This window comes from Azolla caroliniana, unplaced genomic scaffold (genome assembly GCF_043228905.1).
Source record: "Azolla caroliniana isolate FFs.n. ecotype wild unplaced genomic scaffold, voAzoCaro1.0.p SCAF_17, whole genome shotgun sequence".
Taxonomy (NCBI): domain Eukaryota; kingdom Viridiplantae; phylum Streptophyta; class Polypodiopsida; order Salviniales; family Salviniaceae; genus Azolla; species Azolla caroliniana.
This window is the reverse complement of record NW_028230452.1, coordinates 1,026,863-1,049,442: the sequence shown is the minus strand read 5'-3', so window position 1 is coordinate 1,049,442 and position 22,580 is coordinate 1,026,863. Positions and strand designations below refer to the sequence as shown.

At 37.9% G+C, this 22,580-nt stretch overlaps 1 protein-coding gene and 1 non-coding gene across 4 annotated transcripts; both read right to left on the bottom strand.

The window, feature by feature from the left end:
• Positions 1–2,689: 2,689 nt before the first annotated feature.
• On the bottom strand, positions 2,690–2,783 carry LOC147852648 (small nucleolar RNA R16). Its single transcript, XR_015531368.1, has one exon. It is a non-coding gene; the product is annotated as a small nucleolar RNA R16 (small nucleolar RNA).
• Positions 2,784–5,488: 2,705 nt separating this feature from the next.
• LOC147852647 (ARM repeat superfamily protein) lies at positions 5,489–22,323 on the bottom strand. 3 transcript variants are annotated; one of them, XM_087333122.1, is made up of 16 exons: positions 22,114–22,323; positions 19,022–19,140; positions 18,533–18,578; positions 18,373–18,445; positions 18,215–18,272; positions 17,908–18,003; positions 17,704–17,821; positions 14,483–14,749; positions 14,266–14,367; positions 13,091–13,700; positions 12,382–13,004; positions 11,796–11,989; positions 11,531–11,729; positions 10,177–10,296; positions 8,944–9,732; positions 5,489–8,860 (listed from the first exon to the last, which is right to left on the bottom strand). In XM_087333122.1, exons 1-16 carry the CDS (start codon positions 22,210–22,212, stop codon positions 5,729–5,731), a joined length of 6,645 nt encoding a protein of 2,214 aa, XP_087189248.1. In that variant the 5' UTR covers positions 22,213–22,323; the 3' UTR covers positions 5,489–5,728. The 3 variants fall into 3 exon arrangements, with proteins under 3 accessions (XP_087189248.1, XP_087189249.1, XP_087189250.1); XM_087333123.1 differs by lacking the exon at positions 18,533–18,578 and having other exon boundaries at positions 22,114–22,310; XM_087333124.1 differs by lacking the exons at positions 17,704–17,821; positions 17,908–18,003; positions 18,215–18,272; ... (2 more) ...; positions 19,022–19,140; positions 22,114–22,323 and having other exon boundaries at positions 14,266–14,379; positions 14,483–14,623.
• Positions 22,324–22,580: the final 257 nt, after the last annotated feature.

Sequence of the window (22,580 nt, the reverse complement as noted above, 5' to 3'; positions counted from 1 at the left end):
CCATCATATTGGCTCTTCAACAATCTCAATTGTGAATGTGCTTCTTCCATGGGGGACATGACCTATGAGAGAGTCATCCATAGAGCATTGTGGCTAACAATGTTTTTTTCTTCATAAGACAACGATATTCCAAATTTTTTCTTCATAAGAAAGCGATATTCCAAATAGTACACATTCATAAATTTAACATTATGAATTGTATGTCCTTTAAAAAAGCCATAAGAAAACATAATGACAACACGATTACTCAATAGAATGTTCTTTTCTTCATAAAAAAAAGCAATATGAGTGTATTGACAATGTTTGCAGATTGATTAAGATGGCGTTTTTATACACAATAGGGCCTATCTTTCCACACAAGGACAAATGAAATTGCACACCTTGTCCCACCTCAATATATAGACTTACGGTGCATGCCTTAAACCCACACTCAACCAAACATGTAAAGTAGCCAATGTAGCGCACATAACATTAGACTATCCTAACCATTTTTCATAGCTGACAATGTCAATCTCCTCGAAATACCCAGAAAATTATTTTCTAGTACTTTATTTTAACCTAACCAAATTGAAAAACACCCAAGCATTAATACTTCGGTTTGGGACAAATATTTTTCCAATGACAAGGTTTCAATCATAGTACGTAAAATTCGTGTTCGTCTAGTATAACATTCGTTTTCCTACGTTGGAAAACGAATGCGAATGTTATGCAAACATTCTTGTGTTCTTTTTTTTCATTTTTAGGCTTATCTACCTCATAATAAATAGTTAATCCAAAAGTATGGTATTTATCATTCTTTGAGGGAGTTTTTCTTTCGCGAATGATTGAACCATTCACGGATGCGAATGCACGTATGGTTCATACTAAGGTTTCAATCATACCAGCAAGAGCGAGCACCAATTAAGACTTAACTAGCCCAACATCCTAATCAAGCCACGAATCAGGTCGATAGGAAAGCCATGACATTATGAAGGACACGACTACTTCACTACATGCTACACAAAATTTGATTGCCTAGAAAGTGGAGGAAATTCATTAAATTGTGGCAAACACATAACAATGTCCAAAACACAGCAACTTTTGAAGGAACAAACATATAGTTTGTGTGACATGAATGTCTAGTCAAAGCTCAGCATGATAATGTGGTGCAATTCACTTTTAAAAGTCATCCTCCTTTCAACACTGGCTTAATGTTCCTGGCACAACAAATACATTTTTTCAAACTGAAATTATAACATAAGAAAAATGCTCCTTACCATACATCTTACAAAGCAACTGTAACTAAATACAATACAAGATATAAATCTCACAAAAGAGACGGAAATTGGGCACACAGAACACTGAATTGCCAGCGACTCATAAAGCACTCGCATGAAATGTCCAATTGGAGGATGAAAGCAGAGAGAAAATAGCATATCCATACCCGATTTGGGCTCAACCTTCCATTTGTTCCAACAGACACATTCCTTTCATCTATACAACTAGGACATGTTAGGACATGCAATTATCTACTTCTATACAAAAACAAATGTGGTTTGGACTACCATCAATCCAGTGACAAATTTCTACCATCAATATGGGTTTATATCAAAGGGAATAAAGCACTCATTAGGAAATGTAATTTCTACATCAAAATAGGGTTTTCATTAGCAAATAAAGCACTCATTAGGACATAGTTTCCAGGACATGGATGCAGTGATAAAATTCTACCATCAAAATGGGTTTATATCAAAGTGAATAAAGCACTCATGGGCCCACACAAGGACTTGGGTGGAAGAGCTACAGAATTGAAGAATGTGGTCCTTCAGGAAAGAAAGGCATCCATTGCAGGTCCCGCAACCCTTGAAAGCCGCTCCATCACACAAAGCTTCTCCATAGGCACGCTCAGTGCCACTGCCATACATGGCTGAGTAAGCTGATCCATTTGATGGTGTTCTCAAGACTAAATCGGGGAGAAGTGCATATTGTAACATAACTGGAAGGAAGCTTGAAGAAGGAATCCCAGTTCCTCCACATGCTTTCTGTTTGATTTGGAATTGGGAACATAATACAGTGACGAATAAGTGCGGCGAGATCAAACACAGGCACACAACGATCCTGCATCTCCACATTGCAACGGCGTTCACTATAATCAAGAATAGCTTCAGCAGTCTACAATCACCGATATTATAATCTTCTTGTCACTCTATTCATTTTTTCTATAACAAAATTTGATCGCGGGCACACTTCTTTACTCGGAGCATCCATGCTGCACATTCTGAGATAGAATGATAGAGTTCACTGTAGACATGTAAAACGTTGCAGAAATAAATTCACGATCACAACCAGAGAGTTCCCTCTTTTGACCAAGTCATAAATTACTTGGGAGGGCATCAGCTATAACACATTTTTGTGATGCTCCAAATTTTACCATTCGACGGTCCTGACAGAACTTAATTCCAGTTACTACCATTGCGTTTAACTACTTTAAACAATTTACAGATATTACTTATCAGTGCTATGATTCCGTATTTTAAATCAGTGGAATGCTTCGTATGATTTAAAACGACCCATGATCAGAACCCAAGCTTCTGTGAATATCTCAACCCTAATTTATTGTTCTCTAATATATTGTTAATCAAAAAAGAATCTGGCTTAACTCTCATAATTTATCAATGATTGTTATGTGAAGAATAAACAAGTTCAAAATGTTGGCATCAGTTTGTCAGAGGTGATAATACTTGTCACATCACTTGAATTCAGAGTGTAGAATAAGACTGGTTTAACAATCATCATTTGCCAAAATTAAAAAGATCAATACTAAAGACGAAATTCAAAAGAGGAAAAGGGAGGTGATGAAAAAGGAAAACACGAAAATGTCTATCAGAGGCAATTTGAATCAATAACGAAGAAATGCAAAAGAGGAATAGGGAGGTGATCAAAACCAAAAACACGAAAATGTCTATCAGAGGCAATTTGAATCAATAACTAAGAAATTCAAAAGAGGAATAGGGAGGTGATGAAAACCAAAAACACGAAAAAGTCCGATCAGAAATCTCTGAAGAATCTTAAAAGACAAGAAGTTCCACTACAGTAAAAAAATAACAAATCAAAAATGGAAAGAAGAAAAAATCGAGCACAAAAAGCCAAAACGTGCCATGCAGCAATGAATCGACATTAAAACAAATAAGCACCTCAATAATAAAACAAATCACCAATATTGGCCTTCAATCCTAAGATCACGGAAAGAAATGAATAGTAAATCCACGAAAACCTCCTTTCAGCCATGTTCAGATATCTAAACATGTATGTAGAGAGACAATCAACACGGCATCATTTCAGACCGCCCGTCTCAAATGTTACATCATCAGGAAATTCCAATATAGTTTGCATCAGGGAAAAAAGATCTATAAACGACGAGAAGACAAGCCTGTGGCTGTACAAAATGAGGAAAGGCACTATAGCTGTGAACCATGAAGCCGATGTAACGCAACTTTCAGTGGAGAATTGTAAAAAAAAATGAACTTACTAAACTGTCTGACGGATCATTTGGACCAGAATGCATTAAAAAAGAGCCAAAAAACCGGTCTGGTAAGTATCCGTGGAGAAGAGATAGAGAATGAAGGATTCTATGTAACCATAATCCCAAATCCTCCGATCTCTGTTTTATTATAGCATCTGATTTAACTTCAGTTTGAGCAGACACTAATGGCTCGTGTAGAAGCTGGTATAAGATGCATTGGAAGGAAATTTGAACAGGAGGTAACGACGAAGAAATGGAAGAAGATGACGGCGACGACGACGAGATGCACCTTAAAGAAAACACAGCGACAATGAGATGAGTGAGATTCTGCTCAGATGATCTTGGCGTTTCTCAACAGGGTACATCAGATGTCCAGACATAGTTAGAAACACGGTTCTTCTTCACAACAGAATGTTGAATTCTCAGAAACACAGGTGCAGGGAGGAGGTGCGAGGAGTTATGAATTTATAGGGCATTAGGGTTAGGGTTAGGGTTAGGGTAAAGGTGAAGTTGGATTTCTGTTTCACACTTAGGGTCGTGTTAGTATACTGGTTCGGCAGTGACCAAGAAGAAGAACAAGTCGCTTGTCATCAAACAAGGTTTTCTGTGACCTATTTCTATCGGGATATATCCGGGTTCTTTCCGATTTGTAATTGTGCTACACCTTCTTAGGATTTGTTATGATGTGTTTTGGATCCATTGTCTTTCAATGCAGTGAATGACATTAAAAGAGAGTCACGTGAATCGTGCTGATGTTTTCTGATCGGGCAGGTGAATACCGAGACGTGTAGAGGTACTCTGGGTTCTACATGTGAACACCTTCGTAGGCTTGTTATGTTGCGTTCGATTCATTGTCTTTCAATGCAGTGAATGACATAAAAAGAGAGTCACGTTTAAAAAGAGTTGTATGAATCGTGCTAATTTTTTATTATTCAATAGGTATCTCCTAAGTCTCATTTTGGTTATTGCTCACCATCCGGGGGAGATTAAATGGCATAGCAAACACCATCTAAAAGCAGTACTCGTTTGAAACAAATATCATCTTTTGCACAAATGTTGGGAACTAGTCTCATCATCGTTTGAAACGCTTCTATGGATAACAATCCATGCTCTAACTAGCCCTTCAAGATAGTTCAACATCTTCCAACTCGTTAAGTTCTGATACTTGATTCAAATCGTTGTTTGGGATACTCCCTATTGGAAGAAACCATACGTGGTCCAATCATTTGGATTATCTTTTTGTACAAACAAATTAGCATCATGGGTCCTTGCACTTAAGGGTTGGGATAGTTCTTATTGGAAGAAACCATACATGGTCCAATCATTTGGATTATCTTTTCATACAAACAAATTAGCATCATGAGTCCTTGCACTTAAGGGTTGGGTCCCTAAACAATTAGGCGATAATGATAGGGGGACCAAAACATGTCACTTAGGGACCCTACTTAGATGAAGACAAGTTGTTGGCACATACCAAGGGATCTCGAAGTTTTGGCACATTGGGCAATCATTGTGGATATATAAGGGTATTCTCGATTACCATAAAAGCATATTAGCCTAGTTGGTTAATGTCTCTATTTTCAGAAAATAAATGAACATTTGTGCAGAATGTATAAAATTATCCATCTTTTACAATTCTTCCTTAGTATGTCTTTAGGTTATAGAAACAAATGTCTACTGTTGACTGTTTAAGATTCCCACTTTTGTTTCACTACTAGAATGAGAGGAAGAATGACATAGAAATGCTTCTTCCTAGGTGTCGACCTTGGCACAAGCTGCATGGCCAACCTCTGACTTAAAACTTGCCATATGTGTATTGATTGATCAATAACTTTCTTGAAGTTAATGAATCTTCGTAAAATACACACATCCACATTCCTTAATCCACGGAAGAACTCAATGTACCTATTTCAGAAACTCTGCTGCATCACAGCACATGTAGAAAGGAGATTATACCCCATTTATGCAAAATGTAATTATACCCCATTTAACAAAATAATTTATGCACTGGCAATGAAAATTCTTGAAACTCAGCTGCATCACAGTACATGTATTTACAGAGACAGCCTATATTACACAAATATTACATTTGCGGCCTGTTCTTGATACAGATTACAATAAAGGCCTTTAAATTTTCAATCGAACTTACTTACTAATCAATAAGTGTACATATGCATCAAAATGACTTCTCATGATGATGATGATTAATTCCAGTGTTTCTTGCTGCTATCGACCATTCATCAAAACAGTATTGGGAACAAAGGGAACAAGCTTTTTATAATCCCTCCTCTTCACTGAATTACTACCATCTCTTGGCTTTCCTGCCCCATATGTCTCGAGTACTTTCCCTAGAGCCAATCTTGTATTTTGAAGGGCAGCTTCTCGTGAAGGCAACACATCCATGTTTCCATGGTTAAGTAATGCAGTTTGCATAGGAAATCCACCACCAGAACCCGAAGAATACTGCAGAGGGCCACTTCTTGCCTTAAAAGAGCTTTGGGAGACTAACTTTGCAGTTGCAGATGGCCTCTCAAGACGGTCATCATTACCAGCAGTTACACCACCATATAGATCTTGTCTCCCTCCAGTGGTAGTGGAGTTGTCTGTATGGAAATTGGAGATATGGCTACTGCAGTTCTGTAGAAGTGCCTCTAAAACTTTCAAAGCTTCACGACAAAGTTGACCCTCCACCAATTGTGAAACAATTGAATACACCTGAGGAGTCTGAGCTGGTTCCATAGGAGTGTATTGAAGAAGGGATTTCAGAAGTAAAAGGATTACCCTTTGATATTCGGTAGGAACGTTCTCAAGCAAACGAAGAAGATGACCGAAGGCTAGAGCTGAATGACGAGGAAGCCATGCAATACATAGCAGGGGAGACAACCTTCCCAGAAAATCCTCAATCGATATAGATGGAGTTTCTGAATATGATCTAAAAACTGATGCCAAATCTTCCAAACCTCTTGCTTCACACCATTCTGATATATTGCCAGCAATAAAGCAAGCTCTCTGATGTTGTAGGGGAGATTCATAACCAAAGTTCTGCTCATTTGGCAATTGTAGACAAAGCCAAGGCACCATCCCAACTATGTGCATAAGAAGCCGCGACTCGGAGCTCCCTAATATACAATCACAACGGTCGATGGTTATTCTAGATAGAACCTCGATAGCAGATGCATGGCTTAATGTAGACATAAGACCCTTCAACACTAATGGCTGTACACCTTCAAATATGGGAGCTTTGGCGTTGTCATTACCAATACCATCCTCCCTCCTATTAATATCATAACCCCTTGAGTCAAGGCGGCCCAAATCCTTACCAAGTTCTCTCTCAGTGTCATCCTTTGGCATGCTAGAGATCAAGACATTCTGAGTTGTCGGATCATGGAGAGAGAGTCTGTCAATCACACGAGCAAAGAGCTCTAGTACTTGAGTATATATATGGACATAGTCTGTGTGCAGCATCGCAACACATGCCCAAAACAACTGGGGGTACAGGATAACTTTCTCTGGCTCCATATTCTCTACAATCACCTGTAAAGACAACAGTATCTCCATGATAAATCCAAGCACAGGTGGTGATGGATTACTCAAACACCGATGAAGGCACCTTAAAAGAGAGACACATGTGTCACTTGTCACAGTTGGGTGAAGAGCTCGAAAGATCTGATGTGACCTACATGCGACATGGCGAGATGAGCATTCCATGGCCCATTTCAAGGCCTCTTCACCCCATCTTTCACGAAGATCCCCTTGAAAGAAAAGAGCATCAACAACACTTTGAACAAGGGCTGAAAGAAGGGCTGCACTTGGGAGATCAACCCGTGCTAAAGTTATGTCCTCATGTTCCCACATCATGCTACCCTTCTTGGACTGTACATATTTCATCAAGCTCTCTACTTGCTTCTTATCTTCACCATCCCCATACTCTCCAATGTTGTATGATTCAAGTGGTCTGCCGGCAAGGGAGTAAAGAAGATTTACTAGTAATTGCTGGCAATGCTCCAGGACTATATCCTCAGAACTATCCATGGATACAAAGGTTACGTGAAAAAGAAGAGGTAGATGACCACGAAAATCCTCATCGTTCTCATATGCTATCTCTGCCAACAAAATCAGAGCAATATCTGCTCTAGAAAGCCAATGGTTATGTAACGCTGACCGAAACTCTGCTATCGCAGCAGGAGTGCTAGAACGAACTTCTTCCATCACAGAAGTAGGTGTCTCAATGTAATAGTCACCACTATCCCGTGAGAGATGACGACTTTTAAGGCTTCCTGTAGAGGTACGCACTGCCATTAAAGGGCCCGATACACTCAATGGGCCAGATCCAGTGAAAAGTTGTCCTGATCGTCCTGTGTGTATTTCCGGCATGGCAAGGACATTTAATGGACCCGATGTACTCCGGCCTGTTGCTGTTCTCCAGCTAAGATTTCCACTGACGTTCCTTGTTTGTCCTTCTATAGAGCTCCGGATGAGCAAAGGTGACATCGGGGGCAGAGGATCAAGTATTTGCACCTGCTGAGGAGCTTGTGAAAATTCAAGTACTGGGTTTGAACTATCGAGCTCAAATATAGTATCCATCACACGTTTTACTTGTTCAGGTTGGTCATCAATCATGCGCTGTGCTAGCTCACAAACCAGGTGATCTATTGTCTGTTGTGGGGAGACTCTTGCTAGGTACAAACTGATTCTCTGGGCTACTGGGAAGTATGTAGCAAACGCACCACTTATCTCACCAGAAGCATTTGAATCACAATCTTCAATACCCTTGGCAATCAGGAAATCAAGCACAGGACCGACATTTTTCACTTTCTTTGCAATTGTGCTCCATAGCTGCTCAATCTCATCAGGGAACTGATCTCCATGTCTCCATGTTACATAATACATACTTTTTAAAAGCCGCTCACACCAGCCACTATACTTGAGAATCCATAGCTGGAGATTCTCAATCCAGGGTGCCATGCAAGTTAGAACTTGATGTTGTGCAATTATATCGACTGCATCTAACTGTCTCTGCATAATCTCCTCACATAGATATTCACTTAACTCTGGATGCTCTTTTGCCAGCTTAGCAGAAAGCTGATACTGAAATTGTTGATAGGAATCTGGCAAATCACCCACCACAGCAGCACGATACCTCCCTGCACCTTCCCCTTCTTCAACCCATTCTCTTGCAGACAGTGTTTCTAGCATTTGCAGAGCATCATCCCTAATCTGTCGCGAGGGATCAACCACTTTGTAGAGGATGAGGCTCAACAGCCTCTGTATTTCACATTTTGGAATTTCTTGGCGCATATAAACTTCCGCTAGTACACGGAAGTATCCATCAGCAATCGATTGATCAGAAGAATAACACTGCATTGAACACGATATTACAAGCTAAGATACAGTGATGTTTTGTACAATTGTTTTGGACAAGACTTATGCACATTAGTTACCTGATCAATACATGCCGGAAAAAGGTCCAGATTACTTTGGAGAAGATTCATCAAGGCTGTTTTTGCTAGCTGAACCTTGAAGAAGTTTCCCTTCTGTCTATCTCTGCCACCACCGGCAGCTCGGTGTGAATCAGTAACTCCTGATACATTATTCTTGGAATGTGATGGTGTGCGTGGATCAGCAGGGGAATAACCGATGGGAACTCTAGGCACCTGGTCAAGGAAGAGATTATTGATCCAAGTTATAACCCTTCCGGTCAATTTTCTTGCGCCATCATCAAAGCAGGGTCCATAAAGCAATGATGCCATTCCATTCATAGCCATCACCTGCACTGTTTCAACCTGATCATTAATTTCTTTCTCCAGGATAATTCTCTCCATAGAGTCCTTTACACGTGCAGTCTGTGCTGACTTGTAGCGCTCAATTTCTCTCCGGTAGTCGCTCACTGAGTCTGAACCCCAAGTATTCACAGAATCATCACACCAGGAAGAAAGGAGTTCAAAGAGTCTCTTCCTGGTACGCACATCAAGTTGTTCTGGATTTGCTTTAACCAATTCAGGCGATAATGCCCTCAGGACAGATGCTAGGCAATACTTCAGCATCTGCAATTCTTGTGCATACTCTTGAGATTGTGAGGAGATATATCTTACAGTTTCATTAATGAACCTTGAAAAATGAGCCCGGAGTGTGGGCTTCTTAGAAAGTATCCCTGGCCATAGAGAATCAGCAACCATGCGATAAACATTAGCTACATGGGCCCGAGTGTCTTCACGGCGGAGTTTCTGACTCTGAAATCAGACACATTTCTATGAGGAAAACAAATGATGATTTCATAAGGTAACAAGAAAATAATCACGACCATACATGCCATCACCCAAATATACAGGTTAGTTAAAGCTGGATAAGAGTAAGGTCCATATTAGATCATTTCAATCAATCTAACAGAATATGGTATGGTACTGCCAATCCAAATGTAGGTACCTAAACAGACATCAAAAAGTGTGGAAATTGATATGATGAAAGTCCACAAGGGTTTAAATCAAATAGAAATTTGACTGTGACATAAAATTTGTGTTAGTTCTCCAATTAAAATCAGTACTAATTAATGCAATCTTATAGAACAAGTTTTGCTTGTCTATTCATTGCAACAACTAACTCAAAAGAAACATGAAGTACATTAGAACCCATTAACCTGCAAAGAGACGCCTTTAAGGTATGAGAGAGGAAATAACCTTCCATTTAGGCCGACTTTCAGATTCGGATGTAACCTCTGTAAGGAAAGTACGAAGTGGAGAAAACATGACTTCCAAGAGGTCTACATGGGTATGTCCAAGCGCTAATGTTGCAATAAACTGAAATGATTAATAGGAAACATCAAACAGATATCAAGCAACAATTTCACAGACGAAAAATAGTGTTTAATTAGCACAAGCCTTATTGGATATTAACAAAAGGCACCCGAATCCTGCAACCAGCTTAGTATAAGGACAGGGTTATGTAATACAAATTCTACATGCCTATCACTATGTTGTTGGCCATCTCTTTTCATTCTCTTCTATACATAGACTGTATGTCACTCTTTATATTCTGATTATGGTTCACAATTTATTGAAGTCCATATCTAGGTTTTTTTCTTTCTTATTACTGCACTTGAATAGATTTGTTTTCTAAATGTGTAAGAGTGTAAGAGGCACATTATATAATGTGCATACACATCACCTACTTTAGGCGCCAATTAAAAGTCTACTAGAGGGTCCGTTGGCATGTGGATGGCATTGTCAACGCACAATCTGTACGCAAGATCCAGGATTTATGGACATGTATTGCTACCATTACCTTTGTGGAGGAAAGGTAAGCTTGAGCCATTCGAGCACATCCCTAACCCAAATTGCATGCTAGGTGATTAGGCATACCATGGGACATCTAGGCATGTTATAAAATAATAAAAACCAAATCATAGTAGTGACCACAATACATGCCAACTCAAAAAGGGATTTAAATCTTATCTTATTCCTGCACAGATCCCATGTATAATACAAGAAAGACAGGCATGGAGCCTTCAATAAGGCATTCTAGATGCATTCCTTCATAAATCTATAGAATAGCATTTTATTTTTCATGTTTCATGGTTTTAGTTTACTGCCTAGTTTAATTTACCGGTATGTGATCTGGGCAGTAGCTGCCTAGTACTAATTCTAATTTTCTTTGGGCATCATGATTTCTAGTTCTTCCATCATTCTAAAATGAGCTTTGATATATATCGACAACAATAACTGTTAGAATAATTAAGCCACTCTGTGTATCCATCATCTCTTAGAATAATTATGCATTTAACAGAGTTACGATGATGTTGGTTCCTTCTCTCTTCATGCTAAACCCTATGTAGACATGGAGATTTACATTCTAATGGTTATACTTTCTGTAGCATATAACCCACAGCAGTTAATATTCAATATAACCCATATTCAAGCTCTCATAATTGTGAAGCTAATTTGCTCTAAGAGTTTCTATTTAATTCACACCAAAATATATAGCGTCATAAACACAAACTGGGAGTTTTAAAAGGTACAAAGATTAATTGCTTACAATTTGTGAATCTGAGGGGGATTTTAGCAAGGGAAAAATCAGGTTAAATATATCTTTCGCAGCCTGTGTTCCTGAATCTTCAATTTCCTCTGGAGGGCATGAACATGCAAACATGGAATACAATTGCCACTGTTCAAATTTTCCTTTGCCACCAAGTTCTAATGGAGTCATGTTTGAGAGCCGTTGGGCTACTTCAAGTCTGTAATATTTCAAGGTTTTCTTAGAAAACAATCCAAAACATATAAAGAAATTGTTTATCCCTTACCTTGCAGCGTCAACGGCATCTGGACACAGGATTGCAGCATGCTTCACCAGTTCACTTAAACAGCGACCCCATCTGTTTTTATCATGACCTTCTAAAATATACTGGAGAGTTACATCTGTTGGAACTACCTCCCAGTCTCTTTTCAAGTCAAACCACCGACCAGGGTTCCAATAACACTTTTGCACAATATCTTCCTAAAAAAGGGAAATTTGGATGAATTACAAAATCCTTACATATACATTATTAAGACATCTCATTGTGCTGACTGCTTGACACAGTCACAATGCCTTGTATGACAGAAGAAGGCAGAAAGGAATCCCAGGTGTTTTTCAGGTTGCGCGTCTCTCTATTCTAAAGACTCATATGCATGATATATTAACACTGTGGCATCACTATCCTATGTAATTGATTCATAAGAAAAAATAGATGATCAGTTAGATGGAATTATAGGTAAAACATCTCTAATAAACAAATTCATGAATTAAACTCACATTGTCCTAATTCCAATTGTCAAATGATCATGGCACCATTTGTTTAACACCATTTGCAAATGCACAAAATACAAGACCAAAAAATGGTTACTTACACCAGCTTCTTCAAAAACATCTATTACAAATGTAGGTTGCAATTCTTCAAAATCGGACTTGCGCTTGGAATACCTTCGGATGTCATTCTGCAATGCACGAACACGACGTAGAAGCTCTAATGCAGTATAGCGAGTTTGAACATCAACTGAGCAAAGGAAAATCAACCCAATAGCATCCATGCCATGAGGAGAGAATTTGCTAGAAGTTCCCGGTGGACGGTAGGGAGATGCCCTGTAATTTAACTCTTGGCTTCCTTTCATGTACTTCATGTTCTTGTGCTCCCCATACATACTCTCATCTGCCAAACACGTTTGCCAAGCTTGCATGAGCTGAACCAAACGAACCAATGAAGTGTGAATCAAAAGTGGGAATTCATCTGGTAATTGTAGGATAAAGTTAGCCATTCCCTTCATGACTGCTGGCCTACTATATGGAAGAGCTCGGACAGTTCTGAAGAGAACTTGTACTGCTTCTTCCCGTACACCTGGCTCAATACTAATGCCATATGCAGGAAGAATTTCTGTCATTTTGTCATTCCGCCAAATCTCTGGTATAAGGTTTGGCAGACACTTCAAAGCCCATTTAAAAACCATCCACCCTTGTTGTTTCTCTTTTGTAGGTTCTGCCATTCAGTTACATTAAATGCACCTTGCCCTTTCAACCTTAGCACATTTTTTTATTTATCAAATACAAACAAACAAAAAATACCTAATGTGGCCTTTGGAGAAGTAAGCCGCGCAGATCCATAAGTGCTATGACAAGTCCTTATTATCTGATCAAGGGCAGCCCTGACTTTAGGAACATATTGACTAATGTCATGACAAGCCTCCGAAAATGTTGAAGTTGAAGTTTGAGCACTGAAGGGCAAACGTACTGAAGAAGCTAGATATCCTGAAGAAGACCATGGAGATAAGGGTGAACCTTGTAGAGATGAAGTTGTAATATAGTGAATATCATCAGATTTGAAAGCATCTGATCCACTGCGGTGATGAGAGGGTGGTGAAACCACAGCTAGCAATGCCCTAAGTCCTATAACCTTAGCTTCACTGGGATTGTCATTCCGCAATAATTCCAAAATCATGTGATTCATGGCAAAGTCAAGATTGCTCTCAGCTATTGTCAGACAGAATTCAACAACTTTATCATGCTGAGAATCTTGAGTCAAGGATCCTTTTTTCAATAGAACTAGCAATTGAGAGGTAACACTATGAAGGTAATCCCAAACACGGTTTTTTGGTTGTGTGTCTGCATATACATTGAGGTAAAATCGTACAACGCGGTGCAAACAATCAAGTGCCATTGCTCTTAGGTTTTTCTCCTGTATATGACATGTAAGACAGTCAGTGCAAATGTATGTCCAATTTAAACTGACTATATTAATTAAATCCCAGGTTTGTTTAATTGCAAAACTATATACTTGCATATGCATCGCATTGGAAAACAAAATGGATAATATGGATATTTCCATGCCTTCCCATAAGAGTGGGAAATGAAAATATTTTCTTTTCAGTCAACATTTGATATGCAAGTGATCAATCATCACTTCCATTCCCATGAAAGTGATCAATATGACCAAACATATATCATTGCAAATATGCACAATTCACACTATATACCATACTGGAAAAGAAAATGTATATCTGCCTGCCTTAAGATGAAAACATGGGAGATGAAACTATTTCCTTGAACAATAGAGATATCACAAGTGATCAATTGTTGCAGATATATCATATATGGTTCAGTTAGCCCCTATCGGTAGCTCAATGAATTTAATGTAAGTTTTCTTGTTTGTTGTAATTTCAGAAATCAAATTAATTGTGTATAATCTAGTATGTTCTCTTATAGTTAGTTGAGGAAATATATGTATAGCATTTTACTCTTACTCTCAACAGTTTGTATAAATGCTCCATGTGAGTTCCAAAGTTATTGTTGAAGTTTTGAGGATCCCCCAAACAGAGAAGCAGCGTGACCAATGGGTAACCCACCTACAGCACAAGCTGAAGTTTCCTTCAGAAACAATGCTATTGTTGTACAGTGTATTCATCCAATACTAAGCCTAACAGAACTTATGCTACATACTTATGAGAACTTCATACTTACAATTATGTGTTTGCTTTGCTTTTCCATCCAGTGCATTAGTTGTGCATGCAAATGGAATGCAGCTTCATACCACATACTTAACATTGCATCCACACCAGATGGTGGCCATTGCCCTTTTTCTGCATCAGCCACAGGTGCAAGTATGCTGAAAAGCATGTTGCAGAGAGCATGATGAAACTCAGACTTCTTCCTTTGCGGAGTACGAGTGAGAGGATTTGCATTTGCAATGAAGGCCGTAGATGCTTTTAATCCATTAACTGTATTAACCTGTCATCAATTAGAAGATTCTATGAGTTTTGCCAATTAGAGCATGTGAAATGCGCCAAAAAAAATGCAGGTGTAGTGTTTTCATATGAAGTATCAATAATGATTGTCAATGTGTAATTTATGTAGAACAAGTCATTAGTTGCAATTCACAGATAAGCAATTATACATGCATCTTAAGATCCAAGCATAACATGTGCAGTCACTGTAGGTTGGCTATACCAGATTTTGGTTGTAATGACAATATTTAAACATAAAATGAGGATATTCGTTTTTATTTACAATATGGATGCAAATAATATCACGTTTTACATTATTACAAATATTACGCTCTGTATGGGCAGCCCCCTGAATACAGCCTATTTTGATACATAATATGGGCTTTAGGATTGCTGTGAGTGCAACTGCAAACCTTTTTGTAGAATAACAGGATGCTATTAATAGGCAGAAAATTATTGATAAGCACTTGATGATAGAAGATACATAGTGAAACATCATAAATAGAGAACAAAAAATATTGAATAGTGATAAAAAATGTAAATAATAAGTAAATAATACATGTCGCTGGATAGTCCAAAGGCACATTTGAGTAGGTTATGGCTTAGTGGCTAGTGCGGCACTTCTCGAGACACATGGCCAGGTGCCCTAAATGGTTGCCAAACACCACGAAGTCATTGATAAAGAACTACATAAAGGATGGAATGTATGGCTTGAAGATCTCAACGATTATACACTAGATGGTAATCGGTGCCATCTTGAGATCGAACATCATGACTGCAGGCACAAAAGGCAATTTTTTCTATCTTCAAACATCATCTGGATCTGGTTGTAGCCCCAACAGCTGTCAATAAATCTACATACCTCAAGGCCGGCAACTATGTCAAGGAAACTATCAATGAAGGGCAACAGACATGAGTCACAAATAGTTGCTCTGTTAAGCTTTTGGTAGTCGACGAAAACACGGATTTGCCATCCTTCAAGATGATAACATTCAAGTACAGCAACATGGCTATCTTCACACACCAAATGAAACAAACCCAGGTAATTTATCAATTTCTTCCTAACATAGCTCGGGCCCATTCCATAGCGCTGTTGTTAGACTGGAGTAAAATCAATCTTCAAGTGGATTTGATGTTGACAAAATTGGGGATCCAACCCTTGCATGTCTTCATAGAAGCATCAGAACATGTACAGGTAACTGCCTTTAGCTCCACAAGCACTTGTCACGACAGCCACACAAGGGCCATTGGAAATTTGAAGCTATCAAGATTGAGTTCCATCCATTGTGGCTATCTAGAAGGTTTGGGATGTGCATCGTTCCCAGTCCATATCCCGAGTGTGAGTTAGAAAGGGGAGCAACCATTACGTTTCTGTAAACAACCATTACTTTACACAATCTTGAATGATTTTTAGAATGTTTTCTGTCATCAATTACCACCTGGTTTGTCACCTATATGTAATATTGACCATAGCATTGAACTCGTCCCAGGTGCTGCTCAAGTAAGAATTCCACCTTCTTTATCGACGTAGTCAAGTCAAAGAGGATGAGATTGCTAAGCAACTAAAGGATTACGTAAGGTTACGTCATATTTGTCATAGTAAATGACCCTGGGGTAGTCAGGAAAACAGATGCAGCTTGGTGGTTGTGTATTAACTGTCATTTATTGAATAAATCAGCTAAAAACTCATATCATTTGCCCCAAACTGACAATCTAGCAGATCCTCTCAAGAACCTTGATACTTTATCAAAATCAATGTGAGAACTGGTTATTGTCCAATAAGAATTAGTGATGGTGACCTTGATATTTCATCAAAATCAATGTGTGAACCGGCTATCATCCAATAAGAATTATTGATGGTGATATTCCTAAAATAGCTTGTCATACTCGTTATCACGATTATGATTTTTTGGTTATGCCTCCTGGATTAACTATCACTCCAGCTAGCTTCCAACAAGAAATGAATGACATTTTTTAGCAACAACTCGAAAAATTTATCATTGTTTCGTTAGATGAAATTCTTATTTATAATTGTCAAAAGGGAGAACATGTTCATCATGTTTGCTTGTTTTACACACATTGGGTGACAAAAGCTTTGTTTTACAAAGATTGTGTGATAAAGTTCCTTTGCTAAGATGTCTAAATGTGAGTTTAAGAACTCCTTCAGGACATTTAATCACTCAAAAAGGATTGATCCTCTATGGATTTGTTGGTTTCTTGCAAAAATCTATTCGCAATAATTCTAAATTGACTACGATTTTTACTGATCTTTTAAAAGGCCAAGCACATAAGTCTGTTAAACCAATAACTTAGAATAAACAACTTGATAGAAAGTTCAACATTCTAAAAGAAAAACGTTTGTCTTGTTCTACCTGACTCATCAAAACCCTTTGAGGTTGATACCGACACTAGTGATTATGCAATTGGCATTGCTCTCAAGAATTTACCTAATAAACCTCATGTGCCAAAATGCATTCTCAATTCCGAACTAAAAATCTATGCAGCTTGGGAGAAAGAGACAACAACTTCAAAAACTCATTTTCCTACCTTTTCAGTGCAGCAGTGCAATTTTTTAAAGGGAGCATAATGTTACATGCAGAACCTTAATATATTTATTATTATTTAAGGGTAAACCTCTAATGGTTTTAAGGGTATAATAAGAATTGAGGTAACTCATATAAGGTCATGACACTTATATCTTTATTTGCTTGATCGTTAGTGGTATCCTTCTTAACGGTCACACTCTCAACAACCATCATAAACCCCCTCAACCGTAAATATGTGACTCTATTAAGCAAATTTGCTTAAAACCCCACCATAAAGCCTGGTAGATCAGAAATGTAATAGACCTCCATAACACTCACTAGGTGCCTCTGTGCAAACAATTAACTATATGGTTATAATCTCTGCCAATATATTGATATAAGTAGAAACAGAAAAATAGACAAAACCACGTACGCCTAGTTTCAGGTAACGCATCCCACTGATTATGCTGAGTATTTCACTTCTATCTTTGTTTGTGTCACTGTGTCGACAATTGAGTTCAGTGAAAAATCGTTCTGTTACTGCGTTGAACCTGCCATATAGCCTCAAGTTAGAATGTTGAACAGTCCAAACAGAAATCATAGGCTAAAAGCTAAAAAAAAATTCCAAATATGAAACCTGATCCTTGATAATGCCCCTAGAAGCCGTGCAACATGGTCCAGCAAAAGACCTCTCAAGTCTACTAAAGAAGGATACTCTGTCTGACTGACAACCCTGTCAATATTTGCAGCCACAAATCATTGACGCATAGTATACTTGAATGATGTGTAGGCATACCACCCATCAATGTCAATGTATGCTCATTGCACAGATGTACATGGACATGCACATATATAACACTTCACCACAAAATGGAGATAAGAGTTGGAAAATATCCAAGCCTTCAAGTTTTATTATTATTTCAAGTTAGATAAGGAATACATACTTTTCAGCAGTGATGAGCCAATCAAAAACAAAGTTTTCCAAACTTTTCCATGAATATTCTGCAGTAAACAGTCCTTGAAGTCACGTCATATGTGGCATAAATACTTAAAATAAATTTTATGATTAAATAAATACTTTTGAACATTGTTTATATCCTACCTGTAAGTCCATCTGGAGGACAATATTCCACAAAGCGTATACAAGCTGAGCAGAATATACATTCAACAGCCAGCTGAAGCACGTCAAACAATAATATCATTCAATAATTATAAATTTAAATAGCTATATCAATGATAACAATCAAGAAGAATTCACCAACTTTTCTTTGTACAGTTGATGCATCATTTGCTCCTTTGGGGGTATCACTACATGAGAAATAAGTAAAACAGTAAACAAACTATCTTCACCTAGATTAAAAAAATGAAAGTAAAGGGAAGAAAAAGTAATGACTATAAGAAAGATAAACAAATGAGACATGTGTACAAAAATGAAAGCCATGGGTACAGTCTTTTAGGCACTAAAGAAATATAGTTTATGATCAACCCTCTACTTAGAAAACTATACAAGGAAAATAATAATGAGTGCCATATTAAGATCAAATATAAATTTTCTCTCTCACAGACCATATTTCGCACAATAATGTGACTTTATATCTTTCTCAATAAATGATACACAACCATGATGGAAGAGCAAGAACAAAATGGCTTGAGGCCTTCAAATTCCAAAGTTCACCTTGCTTCATTAAATGCTACACTGTAACATAAGAAATAAAAAGTCAGTGAAAGGCCAAGCAATGATCAAGTTATACCTTTCCCTCCATTTAGAAAGCGCCTCAAGTAGAGGTCCAGGAGTATAATGAGCAGCCATTGCAAGAGACTCGAGCACTTGCTCGTAAGCTGGTTCTGATGCTCGCAAATACTGTCCATCCTGCAACAAGAAAAAATATATAAATGTCTTTCGGGATGGACAGCTCACATTAGCTATGTAAAACATGTCTTTGGAGCAAGGGTATGTATGTGAAGATGTGGACATTATTCCATTTCATAAAAAAATTCCAAGAATTGACCAATAATACATCTTGAGCAATTTAGCTAAGAGGAATTAAAATGCTTGAGTTTTATTCCATCTGATGTTGTGCATATAAACAATCATTGAGAGTGTCACTCTTTTCGATCAAGAAAAGAAGAAAACGTCCCATTGGATAAACAATGTGCTAGTATGCTGGCTGATATTATACCAGCTTCAAAGAATGTGTATTGTTATGCCAATCAAATAATTTAAGAACGTTGAAAAAATATAAGGTAGAATTGAGTGTCCTTAATTATAAGTGAGATTAGATTTCCCGTATCTGAGATAGAACCTAGAACTACTGCCACACTGATGTAAATGACACTCATTACTTTCCACCAAAGTTAGAATTTATGGTTTGCCACCACCTGAACCTAGCATCCACCATACAATCCTTTGACGGCATAACACTTTTCCACTTGTCTTTGCAAGAAGGTTCAAGAAGCTTCACGTCAAGCACAAAATCATAGTTCCAAGTTGTCAGTCTTGATATAGATAGAGCCAAGATTGCCATGATTGCCTACATGATTTGCAATAACCCCTCAATGTCACGTGTGATTATTATAACAACCGACTTGGCAGTATCCCCCAGGTTTCTCTTTGAGATAGTGGCATACACTAGATGAATAAGAACCGAAATGGGTACAGGTAACTTCGATGGGCATTAGAGTCATCATATAGTCTTGGTTCAAATGGACATATATTTTTACAGCATCCTAGTAACCAGACATTTCCACAACAAAGAAATAGAAACATATAAGTAACATGCATTTCACTCATTTGGGCCCTTCACGAACCGTGGAAATGCAAGCTCAAAATACAAACACACTGCTTTCGTAATACTTTATACTACTAGTGTCAAAAGACCTATCCCTCAAATACCCCGGCTAAACCTTCAATATTGTAAATACAAAAGTATATTATCATATCCTTTGTCTAAATAACTTTAGATCTCAATAAATGGGAAAGGTTTTCAAGTTAAACAAACACCTCATCGGTGCAAAGTAAGGCAAAGTAGAAGAAGAAGTTATGTGATGCATTACACTGCAGTAAATTAAAGAAAAGAAAGCTGAACTGCAAGGAGATATAAAACAAGACCCAGAATGCGAATAGTGTTTCCTAGCTTCTAGAAACAACGACCCATAACAGTGCCCCAAAGATGTGAGGAAATCCAGTCATCTCTCCTCTGTAACCCTGATATAAAGATGACCATATTCATCCAACCAACTCATCAAAATGTGACTAAGCTCATGCCCCAAAGGGACAAACACAACTGCTGTAGACTAAGCTTCATTGCCATGTATGAGCATGCAGTGGTTCTTCAAGATACACTATAAGATGATACTTAAACATATGCTGAAGAACAATATCATTGGTAATACTATGTGCAGAATTTCCAAGAGATGAGAGAAATAGAGAACTTGGTGGCAGATATCAAGAGATGAAAGGCATGTTCAACAGCAACTAAGTAAGGTAGGACTTAGTTCAGCACAGACGTCAGAACACATGTCTTATAAGTGGGTGATTAGCATATATTGCTGTTCAATCAAAATGTGTTTCCCATATTCACATAGGGTATGCAAAGAAAAATATTGTGACACATGCAGCCTGATCAAAATATGCTTCCCAATTAGATAGAGTATGTGAAGAGAAAAAGATTGTGACACATGGCTGACCAATCAAACTATGTCTCCCAATCCACAGAGAGTATGCAATTAGAGAGAGAGAGAGAGAGACAATAGTTCTTGAGGGGTTGTTACATCCATGATGTAGAGCGAGGAATCTCTGTTAGGAACATAATTGGGATGATTTTGCCAGTGTTCAGGCAATAAATGTGGATATGACCAATGAGAGCAAGCCTTGCATGGCCAATCGGCAAGGAGTGTCTTGCTTGATTATTGTATTGTAATTTCATTGTAAAAGGAGGCTCGGGCCACATCTTTAACTGGTAATCATAAAGTAATTAGCTTAGGTATATGCCTCTATTGCATACAAAGTAATATCTACATTCAATAGTAAGAAGGATATTTAACCACATGTAACATCTTGTTTGACAATTGTAGACTGGCTAGGTTAGACAAACTAATTTCTAGAGTTACTAGTAAGAAGCATCTTTAACCAGAAAACAATGACTTGTTATATAATTATTATGCAATTAGCTTAGGCATCTAGCTCTTTGTCAAGCAAAATAAAACCATTTTTGGTAATTATAAATATAATAGTGAAAAGGCATCCTTAACAACAAAAAATAATGTCTTGTTTGATAATCAGTTACCTTAGCTGTAGCTGTATTTGAAAATCCCTTCTTGGGAATTATTCCCAACCTGACTTGAGATTTCAAAAACACTTCTCAGTACTTTTTCCTAATCCGACTTGGAATATCAAAAGCCACTATAGGAAATTTTCCCAACCTGACTTAGAAACCCAAAATCTCTCTTGTGAATGATTCTCAACACAATTTGGAACCTCAATAACCCCTCTGGGGATTTAGTCTCAACCTGACTACGAAAATAAAAAATCCCACATGGATTTTTTTCCCCAACTTGACTTGGATTATCCAAAACCTCTCCTGGAAATTTTACCACGAAGTTATATCTACATTTAATAGTAACAAGAGGGAATGTCTTGTTTGATAATTGCGAACTCTAATTGGCTTATTTCCATGGTAGATAAAGTAGCATGCACATATAAAACAAAGCAAAGTTCCAAATCGACGTCTTCAAACACAAGCTGCATATCATTTCCATAACCTTGACAGTAAAGGTCTTCTTTAGGCTGATCTATTAAGACAGAGCAGAAACAGAATAAAACAACAACAAATCCGAAAAAGACCTGAGCTTGAGCAGTATCGATTCTGCGACCTGCAAGAGGGAGAAATCTCTGAAGGAGGGCATCAACAATCGGTTTCGCAGGGTTGGCTGGTCGCGACATATTCTCTTTTTTTGTGTTTTTGGTTCACATTCTCTTGTTCTTCTTCGTCTTCGTTTTCTTCTTCTTCTTCTTCTTCTTCTTCTTCTTCTTCTTTCTTTCTTTCTTTCTTTCTCTTTGTATATGATGAGATCTAGTAATAATGTGGATGATAACTAGAGAGTGTTTATTTCCCCTAGCATTTCTAGTCTTTTGCGTTGTGTTATATGTTGTGTCATGTCGTAAATTTTAACTATAATGTTTTCGCGGCATAAAAGATGGACGAGCTGAGACTCAGGAGATCATGTGGTCTCCTACTATCAATACACTTAAATGTGTGTCTAGCTATAAGGATGGATGTAGTAGTAGAGCACATACATCTCTAAAAAGGG